Source organism: Salvelinus namaycush, chromosome 37 (genome assembly GCF_016432855.1).
Source record: "Salvelinus namaycush isolate Seneca chromosome 37, SaNama_1.0, whole genome shotgun sequence".
Lineage (NCBI taxonomy): Eukaryota > Metazoa > Chordata > Actinopteri > Salmoniformes > Salmonidae > Salvelinus > Salvelinus namaycush.
Window position 1 is genome coordinate 25,123,656 of NC_052343.1, and position 21,627 is coordinate 25,145,282.

The 21,627-nt window shown below is 45.0% G+C and overlaps 2 protein-coding genes across 3 annotated transcripts; both read left to right on the forward strand.

Annotated features, from left to right (window-relative positions):
* The first annotated feature begins 1,332 nt into the window (after positions 1-1,332).
* On the forward strand, positions 1,333-9,962 carry LOC120030925. The gene is made up of 7 exons (XM_038976430.1): positions 1,333-1,444; positions 1,619-1,792; positions 2,071-2,589; positions 2,877-7,139; positions 7,239-7,425; positions 7,568-7,790; positions 8,035-9,962. The coding sequence occupies exons 1-7, from the start codon at positions 1,333-1,335 to the stop codon at positions 9,457-9,459; spliced, it is 6,903 nt and encodes a 2,300-aa protein (XP_038832358.1). The 3' UTR covers positions 9,460-9,962.
* Positions 9,963-10,260: 298 nt separating this feature from the next.
* LOC120031205 (zinc finger protein 574-like) lies at positions 10,261-16,394 on the forward strand. 2 transcript variants are annotated; one of them, XM_038976846.1, is made up of 5 exons: positions 10,261-10,297; positions 11,434-11,599; positions 12,281-12,396; positions 12,576-12,719; positions 14,437-16,394. In XM_038976846.1, the coding sequence occupies exons 2-5, from the start codon at positions 11,452-11,454 to the stop codon at positions 15,262-15,264; spliced, it is 1,236 nt and encodes a 411-aa protein (XP_038832774.1). In that variant the 5' UTR covers positions 10,261-10,297; positions 11,434-11,451; the 3' UTR covers positions 15,265-16,394. The 2 variants fall into 2 exon arrangements, with proteins under 2 accessions (XP_038832774.1, XP_038832773.1); XM_038976845.1 differs by lacking the exon at positions 10,261-10,297 and adding an exon at positions 10,314-10,571.
* Positions 16,395-21,627: the final 5,233 nt, after the last annotated feature.

A 21,627-nucleotide genomic window follows, 5' to 3' on the forward strand; every position in this document is an offset into this window, starting at 1 on the left:
ATGTGATGTTGTACCCCCTAGCCCAATTGTCCATTGTATATTATTCATATATACTTGTGTTCCCCATGTACTTTCTGTATTGATTTGTTGTTACGAAAAAAAGAAAAGAGACAAAAAAGATAACGATGCGGTATGGATGATGTGACGCAATCGTGGGGCCTCTGGAGGCACGCAGAGGCCAAATTGAGCTCTTTACCGCATCGTGGTACGACTCTCAAATGATGTAATAATATGGAGGGCTCGGTATAGCTCCGCATTGACATGATTGGTTGACGGTAGGTGAGGGCGGGAGGTCCTGTATAAACACAAACTCACTTCCTTGCCAACACCTCTGCGAGGCATGAATGCCCTAATTTATACAGAGGCCATATCACAGTAAATGTTGCACGGCCAACTCAAACAGCAGATTTACCATGCAGCGCCTTTAAGGCTAAGCAGTGAATGAATGCATCTCAGGAAAAACTACAAGTCCCATTCTGCAACCTGGTTGGTGTATGACGCCATGATCTCTGCAGCTCGTTTGTGTTGGCTTTTTGCGAAACGAGAAACGACGCGGAGATGTCTGGGCTAAAGAAACCAACATAGGTAACGTTATAGATTTACACGTAGTGGTTTGATCATATAGGCAGTCATACGGTGATACAAAGGCCGCTTGTGTGTAGTGCTGAGCGTTGCAAATGTTTTAAATCCACGCAATATAGGCCATTTGTATGCCTTTCATCAATGCCGTTTCTGAGCTGTCCAGTAGCCTAGCAGCAAGACATCCGAACAATTAAAGATGATGGATGGACACCAGTTAGTGAGCAAAAACGTTCCTCATCATTATTTGGCTTGTTTAGTCGGCCCGTCATTTGCGCAGCAGTAAAGTACCCTGGTTGTAGGCTTGTTGGTGTTGGTTTTCCGTTCTAGCGCAATGTAAAATACCATCCTTGTAGCCTATTACCCACCCCTCTTTGAGAGCATCTTTGTCATACAAATATAGTGTCTTCATTTGCCTGCCAGCTGTCGATAAAGGCAGCAGCATGTAATGATTCCCATGGAATCAGACCCAATAGGCTTAGCTTGGGGTGGCTCTTTAAGGGCGTATACTCTCTTAGAATAAAGAGTCGGTTGCTTTACATGCACACAATGTTTTGGTGTCTTGTATTTTTTATTTCATAAAAAAATAAATATATAAATACATTTGAACGTCTCTTTTGGCCAGTGTTTTAGTGTGCAGTGTGTGCTTCACTGTTTTCCACACCATTGTGTTTTACCTTAATGCAGATTTACGTTGTGTGTGTGTGTGTTGTTGAACTTGTCAGTCTTCTGCAGGGAATTCGTTTTACAGACATGGTTGAACCTCCAGTCGTGGCAGGAACCAAGTCGGCCATGGAGCGCTTGACACAGCCAGTGGAGACAGTTGAACAAACAGTAGAAGTTGAGGAACAACCAATACTTACAGGTGAACAATACATGGAAACTGAGGAACAACCAATGGAGACAGGGTTACAACCAGTGGCAACTGAAGAACAACCAATGAGTGAACTGCTACCTGTCACAGAAGAGGCTTTGGAGTGTGTCTCAGACCCCACTGCTTCTACGGAGATAATTCTTGAACTATCCGCTGTTCCTCTAGAGTCTGCTGCTCCTGAAGAGTCGGAACTGGGCCAACCTGAGGGTGCACAGAAGGAGACCCATGTGAATGACGTGGCCGCTGGTGACAGAAAAAATATTCCCCCCAAGAAGAACAGAATGGAGCCACTCAAGATGGACATGTCTAGGCCACCAAAAATGGTGACGCCTCTCACATGTGAGTATTGAACTTCATCTCTGGTAGTCTGTCGTGATTGGTTACCATGTAATACATTTTTGTATTTATCTTTCAAGGCTTTAGTATTGCAGACATCTCATAATGTCCCCTGTAGTGTTTTTAGGCTATTTATTTGTAGTTATTTCATAAGCAGTTGTAAGCTATTACTACAGTTCATTCATTTTTTTTGCTCTTATAGTAACCTCTTTTGTGTGTTAATATAGATTTGAAGCTGGGATACAAGTGTTCTGTCCTCTAATCCCTTCTCCCTCCCCCAGCTTCCCAGATCTCTCTGCAGTGCCTGGAGTGTCACATCATCTTCAGCGACCACAAGAGCAAAGAGCGCCACCTCAAGCAGAGTCACCCGGCAGAGTACGAGCAATGCATGCTGGGGGATGCCCTATTTGCCTGCTACGTCTGTGACCGCCAATTCACTAACTCCAGTGACCTCATGCTTCATCAGCGTGCACACACGGAAAAGACGCCCTTCAAGTGCCCCATCTGTGGTGAGGCCTTCAGCCGTTCCTCTGAGCTCACCCTCCATAAGAAGCTTCACTTCGGCCTGTACGGATACACCTGCTCAGACTGTGGAAAACCCTGCAAGACACTCACCTTACTGAAGTATCACCGCCGCACGCACACAGGGGAGAGGCCCTATGCGTGTAAGGAGTGTGGCAAGAGGTTTAGCATGTCCAAGGCCCTCCAGAAACACGCACTAGCGCATTCGCCGGAAGGAATGAAAGGAGAAGTTGGAGGGATCACACCACCGACCAAGGCACAGCTAAAGAAGAATAGTGGTGAGTACTGAAAAACATGTTTATTGTCATGTTATACAACTACTGTGCTATACTGGGATGTGCAGTGAAATGCTAGTGATATACACTATACAGTGATAAAGCTAGTGATATACACTATACAGTGAAATGCTAGTGATATACACTATACAGTGATAAAGCTAGTGATATACACTATACAGTGATTAAGCTAGTGATATACACTATACAGTGATTAAGCTAGTGATTCTATGCAGAACCAAACCTTTTACACCAAGATGTAAACTTTCATCTTTATTCTTTGTATCTAGGCACTGCAGTGGTAAAATGTTCCTGCTCTGTGTGCAAGGCAACCTTCAAGACTGCCAAGACACGGCTGCATCACATGAAACACAAGCACAACCTGTGTGTTACAGCATCCAGCAGCAGCAGCACCACACTAGCTGGCCAACAGGTGAAGCCAGGTCAGCCTATCATAACCCAGGTTCCTATGGGCCAGCCAACCTTTCTCCACATGGAACCCCTTGGGCCCTTCCAGCAGGTGGACAACATAGACACTGAACAAATCCGGAAACTAATAGAGTCTTTGGGGAACGTGCGCAAAGTGAACCAGGTGGTGATACTGGGACAGGTGCCGCCACACGGTCAACCTTTGGAGCTACAGCGGCTACAGGGAAAGCGAGAGCATTTGCAATTCCGTTTTACTCAACCACAGTTTATAGAGCTGAAAAAGATTGGGGGTGGAGAGACTAAGTCAATGGGACTGGAACAGGCAAAGCCACAATGTGAATCGCTGGAACCAATTATTACATTGGAACCTGTAATATCAGATGGACAAATGGAGACCCCATTACTTTCACACACACAGGAAGTTACATACGCTGAGCATGCTGGATTAACACAAACACATGAAGGAGAGATGATTCCTCAGCAGTTACTTGGACAGACTGGTCAGACAGTTGAAGAAGAGAACACTATGATTCAGACTGTATCAGTGGAACAGTTGTTCTGTCACAGTGAAACAGTTGAGCTCGGGAAAACAACTGAACAAAGTCAAACGGTTGTGTTCGAAGTCACTCCTTCACTGATACCAACTCTGGAATTGGAACAGACTCAAACCGATCAACAAGGACTTATGTCTGCTTCCTCGCTACCAACATTTCTATTTGAACGAACTTCTGGACAGAATCAAAGGGTTCAGGAGGGAAATATCTCTGTCCCGTCGCTCATACCAACAGTTGAGTTAAAGCTGACGCCATTTAAAACTGATCAGCAGGAAGAACTCTCCACTTCCTCATTGGTACCAACAGTTAAGTTTGCACAAACTCCTCCTGGACAAACAACCCAGGTAGGAGAAACAGCCACACAGATGGAAACATTACAGTTGGATCAGATCTATTCCAGTATTGGACAGACACAACAGACAGGAATAGGACAGCGAAGATCAGTTGAGAAACCTCTTCTAGAAAACACAGAGAATGAGCAGCAGCACATTTTGGAAAAGCCTTATGAAGGAAAGAAACAGACGGCACAAGAGCAGTTGCAGACACTGATAGATAAGTCTGCTTCTAACGACGCACTAAACAGCAGAGAGATGCCTCGCACTCAGACGTCAGAAATATTCCCTCCGCCGCCAGAGACAAAGAAGGCGCCACAGAGTTCACAACTGCCTGTGCATTTGATGTCAGTACAAGAATTTGTAAAAGTGAGGAAGAGGAAGCAGCCGAAGAACTCTATAATGCAAGGAAATATGCAACCGCAGACGGTTGAGTTGAAAGGGGAGCCTGCCAAACGACCAAGAGCAACGAAAGCTCATCTTGTTGTGAAGTTTGGTCCTAAAGAGAAAGAAAAGCTTAAAAACCAGAAGAAGCTTCCACAACCATCTAAGCTGCTTCAGGATATGAACCAAATGTCTCTCACAACTCTACCTGAAAAGAAATTGTTCTTAAAGGTTGGTAAAGAAAAAAAGGTAAAGAAGAAAAACTATATTTCCAAGTCAAAAATCAAATCCCCAACTATATTGTGTGACCCACATGTGCAGCAAGTCTTGCAGGTAGACGAGCAGGTTCAGCAAGTGAAGCCGAGGAAGAAGAAAGTAAAAAAGCAAAACTATGTAATTAGTGAGACTTTTGAGCAGATTAGAGCTGAACCGATTAGCGAGCAAGAGGTGATCACTCCACCCAAGCCAAAAAAGAAAAAGCAGGAGAAGATACAGCAGGAGGACCAGTCTAAGAAAACAAAGGGGCAAAAGCTGTCAAAAACGGGGAGAAAGAAAAAGAAACCTAATGTGGAAACAAGCCCAATATCAGAAGATATGCCCGACCCTGAAATAAAGCAACAGTCCCTACTCCTACTGAAGGGTCACAAACAGCCCCAATTGAAAGTTTACAAATTAGATGCCTCAAAAGCCCCCCAAGGTCAAACAGATCTCCACCAAGACACCCATCCCATCCATAAGAAGAAAGGGCCAAAAAGCAAACAACTAAAAAAGCTAGCTGCTGGAGGGGGGAGAAAAGTAGGGAGACCCAAAAAGAACCACACAGCACTCTCTGTGTTGGCTCCTTTAAAGATTACGTCTCATTCTTCTGACACATCTCCGACCAAGCCAAAGACCAGCAGGAAACGTAAGGCCCAAAAAGTGGAGACAGAGGGGATCATCAGTGGCTCTCATTCCCGGCGAGCCCTTGAATGTAAGGACTGTGGAGAGAGATTCTCTGACGTCTCGTCCCTCCAGGAGCACAAGGCAGCCCTGCATGCAGTGGAGAGCCCTGGTCTCACCTACACTAACGGCAACATCTTTGAGGGCGTTTCTAGGTCAGATCTAGGCCAGCCTCCACTAAATGTGACTGAAGAGGTCATTGAAAATTCATTGCGTCAAAACACGTTTGGAATGCAGGTAGCATCTGACTGGGATATGGAGGTGGAGATGAGAGAGATAGGGTTGGGAGAAAGAGGGGAGCGAGTCTCTTTCCCAGCCCTAAACCCTTCCCCCTCTCTGCCTCTGGCTGCTGCACTTGTTGAAGGTGGACAGAAGGGAAGGGAGAAGAACATGGATTTAACTGCAGAGGGGATGGAATCATTTTCTCATATGGCCCCAAATTCAAATCAATCTTGCACCCCTCCACAAGTTCAATTCCCTTATGTGGCCAAATCTGACAAGGTCGAACCCCTTCTGTTCGAGAGTCTTTCGCCTCCTCACCTCACTCCCATAGCCCCCCTTCACAGTTGTCACCAAACGGAGGACACTAAGTCAGAGAGTCAGGGCAATATGAATGAAACTGCTGATGCTCTCATACCTACTGTTTCTGGATTTGAGCACCTAGGGCCTATTGAGGATGAAATTAAAAAGGAGTTACTACTTGAGGTGGATTTGGTCACTGTTGGGGATGGGGACCAAAATGAGGGGGAACACCAGAGCTCACCTCATGAAGACAGTTCACCAAATGAGGGATCCAGCCTTCATGAAAACAACCGCACTCATGCACTACCTGCAAAAGCTCCGATTGGAAATGTGAATAGAACTGTAACAACACAAAATGTACAGACCGAATCCTGCCCCTCTGACCCGCTGGAGATCAAGCAAGAAGAGGAGGAGATTATGGTGCAGAGAAGAGAAGTGGAAAAGAGGGGAGTGGGAAGAAAGAATTACACCAGAGGGAGGAGAAGAGGAGTTGGACGTGGGAGGAGGGGTTCAGCCACAAGGAAGGGTCTAGGAGGAGAGGGCATGAGAGAAATGGAACCAGAGAAAGAAATTGATGAATGTCAGGTAGTCTACCAGCTGTATTCACTCAATAATGATACTGAAATCAAGGATGAAGCAGATGTCACTACTCTCCATCCTGGTCAGTCATCTCCCATCAGTTTACAGACCGAGATCAGATCTATCTCTGAGCAAAACATGCTAACAGCTCCATGTCCATCTGGATCCTTCATCTCACCGCTTGAGGAGGACCCTGAGGACCAGGTAGTGTTTGAGCTAGAGTCAGTCACCACCAGTGTAGTGGAGGTGTTGAAGACCGAAGATGGGATGGTGATGAAGGGAGTAGCAGGGGACCAGGACGACAGAGACACTGGCCAATCCCCAGGCATCATACTGGAGAGGTTCCTCACCTCAAGGCAGAGAGAGGCAGCAGTGGGGGAGAATGGAGTGGTGCTCATGGCAGACTTGAGAGGTCAGGAGGTCAAGGTGGAGGAGAACAACTCTGATTTGGTTCCTGTGCCACACAACTCTCATGCCAGACACACAGTGGAGCAGAGGGGGGTCAGGATGTATCTGGTGAAGCAGGAAAACAACCTGGTTTTGAATGATCCCCAGGTTAGTCAAGGTCAATCCCAATTGAATGTAGAGCACAGCAGTACCAGGCAGTGCATATTCTACCCAGTGAAGGAGGAGAGGGAGCTTCTGGAGGAGCCATCTCAAAGTGAGCAGGGGGTACCAGCGCTGGTGGAGCCTGGAGAGGCCAGACTCAACCATCCAGTGGAGACTCTATCCACTACCAACCCTGCAGTAGAGGAGTATGAGGTGAACAGGAGAGCAGCAAAGTTTGGATCTGAGATTAATGAGTATGGAGAAGGTAATATCTCAACATGAGTCATGTGTTGTAGCAATGTATATTTTCATAAGCAATAGTGAAGATGGATGTATCTATCTAAGTGCTGTTTCTTTTTTCCAGGTGAGCTGGACTTTGAGCAGCAAGACACTGAGGAGCTTGTTGATTTCCTACTTCAGAATTCTGACGAAGTGGAGTCGGAGGTTGTTGAATGTTCTGACCCGCAGCCTGACCCTGAGGCTGTAGTTATGGCATGTTACCATGACAGCCAAAGCCATGCCTCGCTGCATTCAAATTATATACCATACAAGTAAGTATTGTAATTTGCCTTTTACTCATCATGAATACACTGTACAATTTAATTTTAATGTTTCTACTTTGTCATGTACTGTATGTATCCTTAAGGACATGTCATGTTGTCAGTTTTGATGTAAATTGTTGTCATCTCTCAGCTTGCCAACCACAGAAAGCCAGGCTCGTTCAGGATCTATCGGAGGGTCCCAGACAGGGACTGGCTACGGGAAACCAATTGATTACTTCTCCAAGTATTTTGGTTGGGACGCTTGGGCTGAGATTGCCGGGTGCACAAATAAAGTGTCCCATCTATCGAACCCAGTGACAGCAAAAGAGGTGGCCCAGTTTGTCGGAATCCACATTGCCATGGGAACATTGAAGGTATGTAAATGAAAGTATTGGCGTATAACCTGAATCTTATTCCTATGGCGTCTAGTTTTATTGCATCGTCATCCTTACTACATTGAATGGGACATGTAAAGAACAAAGTAGTTAGGCCTAGTGGGTCAAACTCATGCTAATCTCTGCACTTTTGAATGTCTACAGTCATTCTTATGCGCATACTTTCTAATGCTGCATAAACTAACATTGTCTTCAATATCGTTCTCCCTTTCTCCTCTCCTAGTTCCCCAGTCTCAAGCTGTACTGGCAGGACTTCACCAGGGTGCCTCTGGTTGCTGACACCATGTCTGCCTCCCGCTTTTCCCAACTCTCCTGCAAACTGCAACTGGCATCTCCAGTGCCAGCAGGGGATCCCATGGACACCCAGGAAGCTGGACACAGTGGTAATCCAGACAGGCCTAAGGAGGGAGACCCTACACGCAACCCACTCAGAGCTTTACACACCCCAGCTAACCCTACAGTTGGCACAACTAGAGGTGAACTGGATGGCAGCGGCCACACACTTACACGCGGCCACAGTCAAATACAAGCTCTTAGCTCCAAGTCTGTGTCTGCCGAATCCACAACCCAGACATCCACAGTCCCTCACAGCATTTGGCAGAGGTGTGGGGACATACCATCCAGCCAGGACTGTTTTAGTTTTAAAACTGACCCCCTTTGGAGGGTTAGACCGTTAATGGACCACGTTCGGGCCGGATACCTGATGCTGAGAAGAGAGGGTGACCATGGAGTCGATCAATACCCTCTCCCTTTGACGTGTAGAGCGGTCAACAACAAGCGGCCCTCCTTGCACAGCACTGTCTTAGTTAGATCTGACGGTCTGATCATAGATTTCAACCTTAGTCTGGATCTCTCCAACAAAGAGGCCACAGTTGAGAAAATGGTGCCCAGAGATGGGATGGTGTATCTCTGCAAGCAGGAGCTCTCTACCCCTGCCATGTTGGAGCACCTCCTTGGGTCTGGGGTGCACGGTGCGGGCAAGGTAGGAGGAGCCAAAGGACAGATGGGTGATGAGTTTGTTAGCTCTGACGGGCGGCTGATGCTACACAGGTACCATCTCGGCTTCATCCTCTCTACTGTAGGGAAGGCCCAGCAGAACATGGCATCTCTCATCGACAGCTTCGAGAAGGCCCAAAAGGCAGCCAGCCTCAATAGAGACTTACTGAATCTCTACCATTCCCCACTCTCAGCCTCAGCACCATCTAGCTGGCCACAGGCCGTTCTGTGGTACCTTACAGATCTGGCTCTGGTAAACTCATGGATGCAGTACAGGCAGGATCATGTTCCTCTGCCTGAGCCTCTGAACCTCATGGCATTCAGGCTAGAGGTCTCCAAGGCCTTGATCCTCTCCAGTGGCTCAGACACCCAGGATGCAGCCCCTCCGCACCCCCCTCCTCAGAAATTACACTCCCCGGGCACAGCCCCAGATCCTGGCCTGTTACAGGATAGTCCTCTCCCTGACGTGGCCACGCGGTACGATGGTTTGGGCCACTGGCCGGAGCAGCTTGGGGAGGGAGAAGGTGGCAGGTGCCGCTTCGGAGGCTGTGAGCGAATGTCTCGAGTACGATGCCTCAAGTGTTGCGTGTTTCTCTGCATCTCTCGTAATCACAACTGCTTCTTGAATTTCCACAGTCAAGGGAGTTTTTGAAGCTGATAAGATTTCTGTTTTTCTTTTTTAAGTGGTGCATGTTTTATTCAATGCTATGTTTAGCTTTTTTTAAATGTTTTTTTAAATTTTAGTTTAGAAGCTCTGATTTCATATTTCTCCCCCTACACCATAGTTCTTTGAGTACTTCTCTCTTTTCAGTGTCAGCTTCAGTCCTGTGCAGCAAATTAGGAACTTGGTCCCTTTTTAGCCTACTGTGTAAATGTAATATTGATGTATGCAATGGCTTTTGTTGTATGAATTTACCTACAAAAGAAAATGTGAATAGAGAATTAATGATAACCATAAAGTCAATGTATCTGAAACCAAGTGAAAATACATTTGAAGATGTTTTTTAAATTCTAATTTTAAAATAGTGCTGTTTTTTTTTTTTTAACCTTGTTTTATTGTTTACATGCCAATAAGCTTTTGCATGTGTTTTTGGCGTTCTTTGTAAATTGAATAATTGAGTTATTTAATACTGTTGGAGCAAATACATGTACGTTTTCTAACAGTTTGGGTTGTGAATTGTATTGGTCTGCCTGCTGTGAATTGTATTGGTCTGCCTGCTGCTACCTGCTAGTCTCAAAGTACATTATTCACCGGAGTTATTCATCTAGTCTTTAGCTACAAACAGCAAATTAATTCGATTTACCAAATCAACCGCACCAAAGCATAGACAAACACGTGTCTATGCATTTGCTCTGGTTTTTAGGTTAAAAGAGCAGAGACGCATTCAATATAGATTTTTTTTGTTGAAGACCCAAAATATTGCCCTTGTCACGTGACAAGGGTCAATTCAATTTCCACATTAACTTCACTGTACTGGAAGCGGTTTGAGGTAGGTGGCTAACGGCTTGTTCGCTTGTGTAAAATTCATGTTTAGCTGTAACGTTAGTTCGCTAATTAGCTAATATAGTTTAAGACTTATGCCTATATATTTACCATATCGTTATGGCGGGGCAGTTGGTTTCCGTGAACTAAACGTGGCCGTAATATGCTAAATTGTTATTTCTCCGTTTGAATTGTTAGCCTGCCAGCTAATGTAGCTAGCAGGTTATTTTATTCGAACTTGGTGGTGTTAGCTCAGCAAACCATTGAGGTAGAAGAGTAAGGTAAATACACCGCTGACTGTTGAACCGTCTAGCAAGAACCTAAAACGAACCCCTAACCAATTTTTTAAAATAAATTCTTAACGGAAATATCGGTTTGGGTATCAGGCGTGTCGGTGTAGCCTTTAGCTAACGTTTGTCTAACAGGAGTTTCGCCAAGTCAAATTTAGACAACTTAAGTTAACTTAGTATAAATGTAACATGTCTATCGTCATTGGCATACTGTATACATCTAGCCAAAATATAACAACCGTTGCTTCACTTCGTGAAAATTACAAGTTGTTTCTGGGGAATCTCGCAATCCTTCTAATGACTGACTTGCGGTAGCTAGCTACCGTTAGCTGATATGGGCATCATCACCGCTAGCTAACTTTAGGGCCTTGTTGGTTTGGGAGCATATTTCAGCTAACGTTAGCGCCTTTATTTGCTAGCTGTGCATGTTTTAACGTTATCTTATGTTTACGTTATTGCAAGCAAATTTTAAAGCTAACAAATTAATTCATTGCGGGCACTTAGCTAGCTGTAGTTCATTAACGTTAGCTAACAGCTGGCTATGTAGTTAACTAGTCAAAAACTTAGTTCGCAACTAACATCGAGTTAGCTAGCCAGCTAACGTTAGCTGGCCAGCCATAAAGTCAGTGAATCCTTTTACTTTTCAGTCCAAATAAAGGGGATTTAATTGAGATACGCCTGTGCACAAGACTTAGTTATTGAAAATGTATGTAAATGTCTGTCATAACTTGTGTTATCTTGCTTGCAATGTGAGGATAACTATTAGCTATATTAAAGCCCATTTGGCTACATTACATATTCATTTACATCACTGCTTGGCTAACTCTACCATCCTTATGTTTAAACTTTTCAGGACATCCAGTCTCCCACGATGGACTCAGATATACTGAATATAGAGGAAATAGTGATGGGGAAGGGGCCACCAGATCCCCCTGCAGAACTGACCACTGAGAAACCAGCAGAACACTACAAACCCATTGCCTCCTTCAAAGCACCACCTCCACCCACCATTCAACCATGTGAGTTGGGTGGGGCAGTTTATTTTTATTTAATTTTTATTGCAGAATAGTCAGTATACTTACAAAAAGTATGCAAACAGACAATGATAACATATGTTATGGGGTACAAGAAATTACAGATTATACAAAGACCTTAAAACATGCACACATTGGGTGTCAGTTACTCTACTGTTTGAAGTTTTTGTAATGACTCACAGATAGGGCTGTTACGGTGACCGTATTACCGGCTGTCACGCGTCATGACTGCAGTCAAATTCCATGTGACCGTTTAGTCACGGTAATTAGGCTTCTCCAAGCTCTGATGGTCATTAGTAGCCAACCAAACCTGCTAACTGCATGGTACTCAGCACTCTATTGTCCCTCTTATCACTCTGACATCCATGCAAATGTTATTGAAAATCTAATCAAACTCTTCATGAGAGCTCATGTTGCTTTACATTTCTATAGGCTATGCAATTCTGTGAAAAAACAGAGTCATGGTCTCTTAAAAAGAGGATCCCATCAGCTTTCTATATGCTAGGCCTACTATATTTATTTCTCAACTTTTCTAATATTTAGCACATTCCTTTGCAACAGGAATATGGCCTGCCTGGCAGGCATGAAAATGAACCACGGGAAAAGCATCCTCTGTTTGCTACTTAAGTGCCTAGATGACATGTATCTCTCTCTCTCTTCTCACAGACCAGCATGAGAACCTGCAGTGTTTCCAGTGCTTCATCACCTTCTGTAACTCCAAAGCCAAGGAGAGGCACATGAAGAAGAGCCATCGTGAGGAGTACAAGCAGCAGCTCCAGCAGGTATGCTACTACACAACCTGCCTAACAATCAAAACACTTTCTAGAAGGTATTACCTACGGAAGCCCTGTTTTACCTTAAACAAATACTTATTTCCAGACTAGACCCTTGGGAATTTGCCCCCCCCCCCCCCCACCCATTTAGCAAACGCGTTCATAAATTGTCTGTATTTTCTTCCCAGGGAGATACTCTGTTCACCTGCTATGTGTGTGACCGTACCTTTCCGTCCTCGGAGGAGCTGACCCAGCACCAGGGCTCACACAACAAGGAGGACAAGCCCTTCAAGTGTCCCCACTGCCAGGAGAGCTTCCGCACCTTCTCTGAGGTGAGTGCAGAACAGTGACACAGGTTCTGAACCAATATATGTTTAGTGTAACACTGCTTGAATAGCTTGAAATGAACTAGCAAAGTGTCAGACTTAAGGTCTCGTCATAATAAATAAACAAAGGTGTTTTATTGTCAGATACACCGGATAGGTGCAGTGAAATGTGTTATTTTACAGGGTCAGCCATAGTACGGAGCCCCTGGAGAAAATAAGGGTTAAGTGCCTTGCTCAAGGACATATTGACAGTTTTCACCTTGTCTGCTTGGGTATTTGATTCGGCAACCTTTTACTTACTGGCCCAACACTCTAACCGCTAGGCTACCTGCCACCCAGGCTACATTGTAGCTTGCCCAGGGCAATATTGTTTTTTCAAGCAAGCAGATTATAGATTTAAATTGTTCAAATGGACAAGTAAAAAAATCGCTGTCAAACAGTTAGAGTACTCTGATCAGACTTGGATAAAAGTGTCCTCCGGGTGTGATGTGGTGGTCACTGTCCTCCCAATCTATGCAGAGTGAATCGGAGTATAATTATTGTAGTCCTGTGTTGACGGATATGAGGGGTCTTTCAATCATGCAGTTGCGAGATGCGTTTTTTAGCTCAAAGTGCACATTTGTTGATTGTTAGAGTTATTTGCCCAGTTATAGCTAAATTTTGGTCAACAATGAAAATCCTGGAAAAGTCATGGTGCGTACATCGCCTGTGTGTGTGTCAGTGGGCTGTTACCGTAGAGAGAGACATTTGCGCAGCAGGTAAAATAGTGACATACAACAGACTAACTAATTGCCAATTCAAAACATTGTGTAGTTTGGCTGGTTCTCACTAGCTAAGTATTTAGCTATTAGCATGTATTAATGTTTGATGTCCTAAAATAACTTTTCACTGCCATTCTTGTATAACTGCAAATGGCCAACAGTTCAGTTGATACGGGTGTGCAGTGGATGAAACCAATGCTGCCTACTCCGGTTGTAATACTGTCTCTCGAGCTCAAAATTGGAATGGATTCTCCTTTATTCAATACTGGCCATGAAATACTGACAGTGTAAAAAAATATATATATGTTTTTAGAATAGCCTAATTGACGAGTAACTCCTATGCTGTCAACATCTCCCCAGAACACTGAATATTTTAACCTTAAATAGTTAAACATCTTATTTAGCTACTTCTCCCACCTCTCCCGTGATGTGATCCCTGGTACATTGAGTGAGGGAATTATTTTATGAAGATAACAAAAAGTATTTGGTTGTAATTGTAATGTTGCAGGGTGGCCAACTATCCTCCTGGAGAGCTACCTGATAGTGCAGGCTTTTGCTCCAGCCCTGTTCGAAGACACCACATTGTAAAACATCAGCTGCTCAACAGGACCTTGACTGGTGTGTTTGACCAGGGTTGGATCAAAAGCCTGCACACCCAGTAGCTCTCCAGATGGAGGGTTGGCGGACCATATTTTATACAGTAGCCTTTTATATCAGTGCAGTATTTTACTTTGTGGGGGTTATGTGCCTTGCTCAAGGCCACTAGGAGAAGATGTAGTACATGGGATCAGAGACCAGCAGCCTTCTATTGTCAATACCAGTGATGATAATACATTTTATTTTGTGAAGTGGTTCCTTGCAACACAGTTTTCAGTCACCTTTTTGGCCCATGGTGTTAATGTCAATCACTGGACTCTTCCCTCAGCCGTGACTCACGTGTCTGTTCACTCTGCCCCCCTCAGCTGACGACCCACAGGAGACAGGTCTGTCCAGAGAGGCAATTTGTGTGTAAGGACTGCAGTGAGACCTTCCGCAGCCCTGCCTTCCTTCGTACCCACCGCCTGGCCCAGCACCCCCGTCCAGAGGCAGAGGTGGAAGAGCCAGATGACCCTACCAAGACCCACCGCTGTGGGAAGTGCAACCGGGGCTTCGAGACAGAGTCTGAGCTAATAATGCACCAGGAGAACCACGCCGGTGACCAGCACTGCAACGGCAGCGCCTCACCCGCCAAGAAGCGCGGACGGCCCTTTAAAACAGAGGACTCAACGGTCGGAGGGAAGAAGAGAAAGAAGAAGGAAGAGGGCACAGAGGAGGCGGAGACTGGAAACAATGCAGAGGAGGCTGCAGCAGCTCTGGCTGAGACCAAGGGGAAAGCAGCAGGAGGCGGTGGCAGGCGGGGTCGTCCTAAAGCAGCAGTAGGCGAGGAGGCCAGAGAAGACGACAGTGAAGCCCCAGCAGAGGAGAAGAAACCCAAAGCGGCTCCCGCTCCGCCCAAGCAGCACCCCTGCCCTGAGTGTGAGCTCACGTTCCCTGCCCTGGCCCAGCTCCGCACCCACAAGAAGGAAAAGCACATCCCACGTAAGGCCCACCCCTGCGGGGAGTGTGAGGAGAGCTTTGCCCGTCCCGAGCAGCTAGAAGCCCACAAGAACCGGGCACACATCAAGGGGCGTTATGCCTGCCCTACCTGTGGCAAGAGCTTTGGCCGAGAGAGCAACCTGAAGGGCCACCAGCAGAGCAGCCACCCAGAGGAGGAGGAGAAGCAAGAGGCAGCTGGCCGCAGCAAGAGATAATTCAGAATGGGGAAGGGGGGATTTTCTGTAAAGTGATTGGGGAGGGGGGGACGAAGAATCGGGGATTTTAAAAAAAAAATTGAATTTGGTCAAAGGTTTTTGTTGGTTTGAGGTTGGGTGTGAAATTTTGATCCTAAGTTTGAAGTGTTTTTAGAATGTGAGGAATTTCCTGCAGGATTTTTAACAGGTGAGCTAAGGCGTCCCACTGATTGTTCAGCGTTTGTCATTTTTGGATTGTGTTAGGATGGTCAAGGCACATATCACACTTGGAGTGACTGACTTACTAATCAAAAGATGTAAGCTGTTGTTAAATCCATCTGTTATACACCTGTGTCTTATCTGGACTAAACAACAATAATTAGTTTTGGGCATCATGTTTGTTCCCTTTGAATAATATCTTTAAATGATTATCATGATAATGGAGTTACTGTTTTTACATTATTTTTTAGAGTAAAATGCTTTTCATGCTGTCTGACTAATGGCGCTTTTCTTGTTTTATGATTTTTATATTGCTAAGTATGTGTTCTGTAGTAGCAGATGAAATGCAGCTACCGTGCATTTTATAAAACCTGTTGGGGATATTTACTTTTTGAAAGAGCTTCTTGTGATAAGTGAACATGGATTGGAATGTTTGGGAGTTACATAATGTCTCTTAGAAATTGCATCTATTTATATACGGTTTCTGGTGCATTGTAATGCCAAACTGTTTCTATTATGATTAACTTCTTAATTATACTGCTATTAAATGCGCAGGGTATAAAAAAATATCAATGTATTTATCCTCTTAAGTTAGTTTGGTTTAGGCCCAATGGTTCTTTGGTGTCATGCATGGATTTTAACATGCCATCCTAAACCATGGTTGTAATGAAGACATAGTCAGACTCAAATTAAGATAATCCAGCCACCAGCTACACCTTGTCACCTGTATTTTTGATTTGTTATACTTAATTTAAATGTCATAGATATTCTAATGAACTTTCCATAAATGATTTGCTTAAAGTTTGGCATGATGACGAAATGACCAGAGGCCTGAATGGACGTGTTTTTGTTTTCATTGTTCTCCCCATGTAACATGCCTGGACACTGCCAATATGTAATAAAGGTGCCCCGAGGGCTGCTACAGAATGATACATTTGTCTGTTTGCCTTTCAATGTGTCCTTCCTTGCCCCGAATTTTTATTAATTGTGCCTTGTGATGTCACCTGCTATTGCCCAGCAGCTGTAACTACAGACAGATTATCAATTAAATTCAGAATTAAAACATTCTGAAAGGTAGTAAGTAGGCCCCCAAAAAATCACTGACCATAGGTAAACCAATGGGAGGCCAATCTTTCTGTGGACAATCCCAAAGGTAATCCCTCACCTAGCGCAGGTAATTGAATAAATGGACAGGCTATTTGTAGAGTATGATAGATAAATGAAATATAGGGTTTCAGCCATTGCCCAAGGAGTCATTAGGACTACAACAGATACCCTGTACCGATAGCAAGATGAACATAATTTAGTTTATTTTACCCTCTGCTGTTTAAAAGAAGTTTTGCGTTTTTAAAATAAAATGACTTCCCTTTGAGTTTTGGCCTATGCTTTTTTTGTATTAAAACAAATCTAAGCTTAAAGTATCTTGTGAGCTTGCTGATTTGTAAAACAGTTTCCTACACACATAGTTACTGTCTTTATTATATTGGAACCACTGCTTATTATATAGCTATTAAAAATGTAAACTTATAATTTACTGAACTTTCTTATCTAGTTGCTCTCACTTGATTAATTTGGTCCCCCGTTTCATGCGCTCTCAATCACCCAGCATCAATACCATATTCGACCTGAGGGTGGATACATTTAGAGATCCCGCCAAAAAACAGAGACCTGGGTTTGATCTTACAGGTATTTTGCATCTTTATTGCACAGCTCTCTGTCTTCCTTTTATGCCAGGGACTTGCACATAATTTTATGAATGCCCACTATGAGCCTTATGCACTGTGGATTTTGAGGCAATTTTTCCATAATTTGATTTTGCTGATTTGATGTCCTTGTCATATACACTGCTCAAAAAAATAAAGGGAACACTTAAACAACACAATGTAACTCCAAGTCAATCACACTTCTGTGAAATCAAACTGTCCACTTAGGAAGCAACACTGATTAACAATAAATTTCACATGCTGTTGTGCAAATGGAATAGACAACAGGTGGAAATTAGAGGCAATTAGCAAGACACGCCCAATAAAGGAGTGGTTCTGCAGGTGGTGACCACAGACCACTTCTCAGTTCCTATGCTTCCTGGCTGATGTTTTGGTCACGTTTGAATGCTGGCGGTGCTTTCACTCTAGTGGTAGCATGAGACGGAGTCTACAACCCACACAAGTGGCTCAGGTAGTGCAGCTCATCCAGGATGGCACATCAATGCGAGCTGTGGCAAGAAGGTTTGCTGTGTCTGTCAGCGTAGTGTCCAGAGCATGGAGGCGCTACCAGGAGACAGGCCAGTACATCAGGAGACGTGGAGGAGGCCGTAGGAGGGCAACAACCCAGCAACAGGACCGCTACCTCCGCCTTTGTGCAAGGAGGAGCAGGAGGAGCACTGCCAGAGCCCTGCAAAATGACCTCCAGCAGGCCACAAATGTGCATGTGTCTGCTCAAACGGTCAGAAACAGACTCCATGAGGGTGGTATGAGGGCCCGACGTCCACAGGTGGGGGTTGTGCTTACAGCCCAACACCGTGCAGGACGTTTGGCATTTGCCAGAGAACACCAAGATTGGCAAATTCGCCACTGGCGCCCTGTGCTCTTCACAGATGAAAGCAGGTTCACACTGAGCACGTGACAGACGTGACAGAGTCTGGAGACGCCCTGGAGAACGTTTTGCTGCTTGCAACATCCTCCAGCATGACCGGTTTGGCGGTGGGTCAGTCATGGTGTGGGGTGGCATTTCTTTGGGGGGCCGCACAGCCCTCCATGTGCTCGCCAGAGGTAGCCTGACTGCCATTAGGTACCGAGATGAGATCCTCAGACCCCTTGTGAGACCATATGCTGGTGCGGTTGGCCCTGGGTTCCTCCTAATGCAAGACAATGCTAGACCTCATGTGGCTGGAGTGTGTCAGCAGTTCCTGCAAGAGGAAGGTATTGATGCTATGGACTGGCCCGCCCGTTCCCCAGACCTGAATCCAATTGAGCACATCTGGGACATCATGTCTCGCTCCATCCACCAACGCCACGTTGCACCACAGACTGTCCAGGAGTTGGCGGATGCTTTAGTCCAGGTCTGGGAGGAGATCCCTCAGGAGACCATCCGCCACCTCATCAGGAGTATGCCCAGGCGTTGTAGGGAGGTCATACAGGCACGTGGAGGCCACACACACTACTGAGCCTCATTTTGACTTGTTTTAAGGACATTACATCAAAGTTGGATCAGCCTGTAGTGTGGTTTTCCACTTTAATTTTGAGTGTGACTCCAAATCCAGACCTCCATGGGTAATACATTTGATTTCCATTGATCATTTTTGTGTGATTTTGTTGTCAGCACATTCAACTATGTAAAGAAAAAAGTATTTAATAAGAATATTTCATTCAGATCTAGGATGTGTTATTTTAGTGTTCCCTTTATTTTTTTGAGCAGTGTATATACAGTTGGGCAAAAAAGTTTTTAGTCAGCCACCAATTGTGCAAGTTCTCCCACTTAAAAAGATGAGAGAGGCCTGTAATTTTCATAATAGGTACACTTCAACTATGACAGACAAAATGAGGAAAAAAAATCCAGAAAATCACATTGTAGGATTTATAATGAATTTATTTGCAAATTATGGTGGAAAATAAGTATTTGGTCAATAACAAAAGTTTATCTCAATACTTTGTTATATACCCTTTGTTGGCAATGACAGAGGTCAAACGTTTTCTGTAAGTCTTCACAAGGTTTTCACACACTGTTGCTGGTATTTTGGCCCATTCCCCATGCAGATCTCCTCTAGAGCAGTGATGTTTTGGGGCTGTTGCTGGGCAACACGGACTTTCAACTCCCTCCAAAGATTTTCTATGGGGTTGAGATCTGGAGACTGGCTAGGCCACTCCAGGACCTTGAAATGCTTCTTACGAAGCCACTCCTTCGTTGCCCGGGCGGTGTGTTTGGTATCATTGTCATGCTGAAAGACCCAGCCACGTTTCATCTTCAATGCCCTTGCTGATGGAAGGAGGTTTTCACTCAAAATCTCACGATACATGGCCCCATTCATTCTTTCCTTTACACGGATCAGTCGTCCTGGTCCCTTTGCAGAAAAACAGCCTCAAAGCATGATGTTTCCACCCCCATGCTTCACAGTAGGTATGGTGTTCTTTGGATGCAACTCAGCATTCTTTGTCCTCCAAACACGACGAGTTGAGTTTTTACCAAAAAGTTCTATTTTGGTTTCATCTGACCATATGACATTCTCCCAATCTTCTTCTGGATCATCCAAATGCTCTCTAGCAAACTTCAGACGGGCCTGGACATGTACTGGCTTAAGCAGGGGGACACGTCTGGCACTGCAGGATTTGAGTCCCTGGCGGCGTAGTGTGTTACTGATGGTAGGCTTTGTTACTTTGGTCCCAGCTCTCTGCAGGTCATTCACTAGGTCCCCCCCGTGTGGTTCTGGGATTTTTGCTCACTGTTCTTGTGATCATTTTGACCCCACGGGGTGAGATCTTGCGTGGAGCCCCAGATCGAGGGAGATTATCAGTGGTCTTGTATGTCTTCCATTTCCTAATAATTGCTCCCACAGTTGATTTCTTCAAACCAAGCTGCTTACCTATTGCAGATTCAGTCTTCCCAGCCTGGTGCAGGTCTACAATTTTGTTTCTGGTGTCCTTTGACAGCTCTTTGGTCTTGGCCATAGTGGAGTTTGGAGTGTGACTGTTTGAGGTTGTGGACAGGTGTCTTTTATACTGATAACAAGTTCAAACAGGTGCCATTAATACAGGTAACGAGTAGAGGACAGAGGAGCCTCTTAAAGAAGAAATCTTGCTTGTTTGTAGGTGACCAAATACTTATTTTCCACCATAATTTGCAAATAAATTCATTAAAAATACTACAATGTGATTTTCTGGAATTTTCTTTCTCATTTTGTCTGTCATAGTTGAAGTGTACCTATGATGAAAATTACAGGCCTCTCTCATCTTTTTAAGTGGGAGAACTTGCACAATTGGTGGCTGACTAAATACCTTTTTGCCCCACTGTATATTTTGTTCTACCTACCTGGAAATCCCACTGCTCCACAATCCTCTGCATCTCCTGAGGGGCCATTAGACCTGAGTCCAAAGAAGATCTACTGCCATAACTGTGGCTGGAGAGATTCCCTTAGAAATTCGTCCTTCTCTGCACAGTTCCCTGGGATCCTGTTCTGAACCTCTCCCTTGACATGGAACCAAACCTGAGCCAGACAACTGCTGAGCCCACCTGGGATATTCCACCTCAGCTCCCCTCTCCTGATGCCATAGAACTGGGCTACTCCTCGTTCTCCTTTCCACCATCCCTGGAGGCAAGCCAGACTGTCTTCCAGACCCGTGAGCCTGATCTGGTCCCCGGGTCCCTTGCTGTGCCGATTCTGCCAAGAAACTTTTGCACTGCCTATTCTTCTGCACCATCATGTCAAGGAAAGGCACCGTCATCCATGCAACGTGTTGCCACATATTCAAGAAAGGCACGCTCCTCATCAGACACCAGGTCAACATGCACATCTTAGCTCTGCCTTGCCATCCTTGACCTGCCCTCTCGAAATGTGGCCCAGGCCGGACTAAAGGCGTTGCTCACATGCTGCTGAAACCCTACACCCGCCCCAAAACTACTCAGGCCTGCTCTCGAGAGTTCTGGTCACCTGGCGTGCTCCACAAACACAAGTGCAACCCTCGGCTGGTCCAGTGTACCAACTGTGGGGGCTATTTCGGCAGCCATCATTTGTTCCGCAAGCACAAAAGCTAGAACCTCTGCAGCAATGACTGGAGGGCCATAGGGAAGGCAATGGCTCAGGCAGCATATGCAGCAGCTCAGGCAGCACACAGAGCAAACTCTGCAAACCCACAGAGGGAGAGTTCAGGTGCCACCTTCCAGATCTTGGAGATAAACGTCACCACTCCTCATCATCACAGTTACTCTTCATTACACTCCAGCAATGAGGAGGAGGAGCTGCAGAGTATTGATCGTTCAGGCACAAAATCCCCTTCCGCATAGTCTTGTCAGGATTGCATAGTCATGTCATAATCTTTACTTTTTTATTGCAGCATTTTGTTCAGAAAACAGGAGGCACATACTTATTTTAAAAGATGTTGAGAATATATGAAATCATAGACACAAATAATACAAAAATATGTTCTGCCATTAAATGTCCCCCCTGTAGTTGTA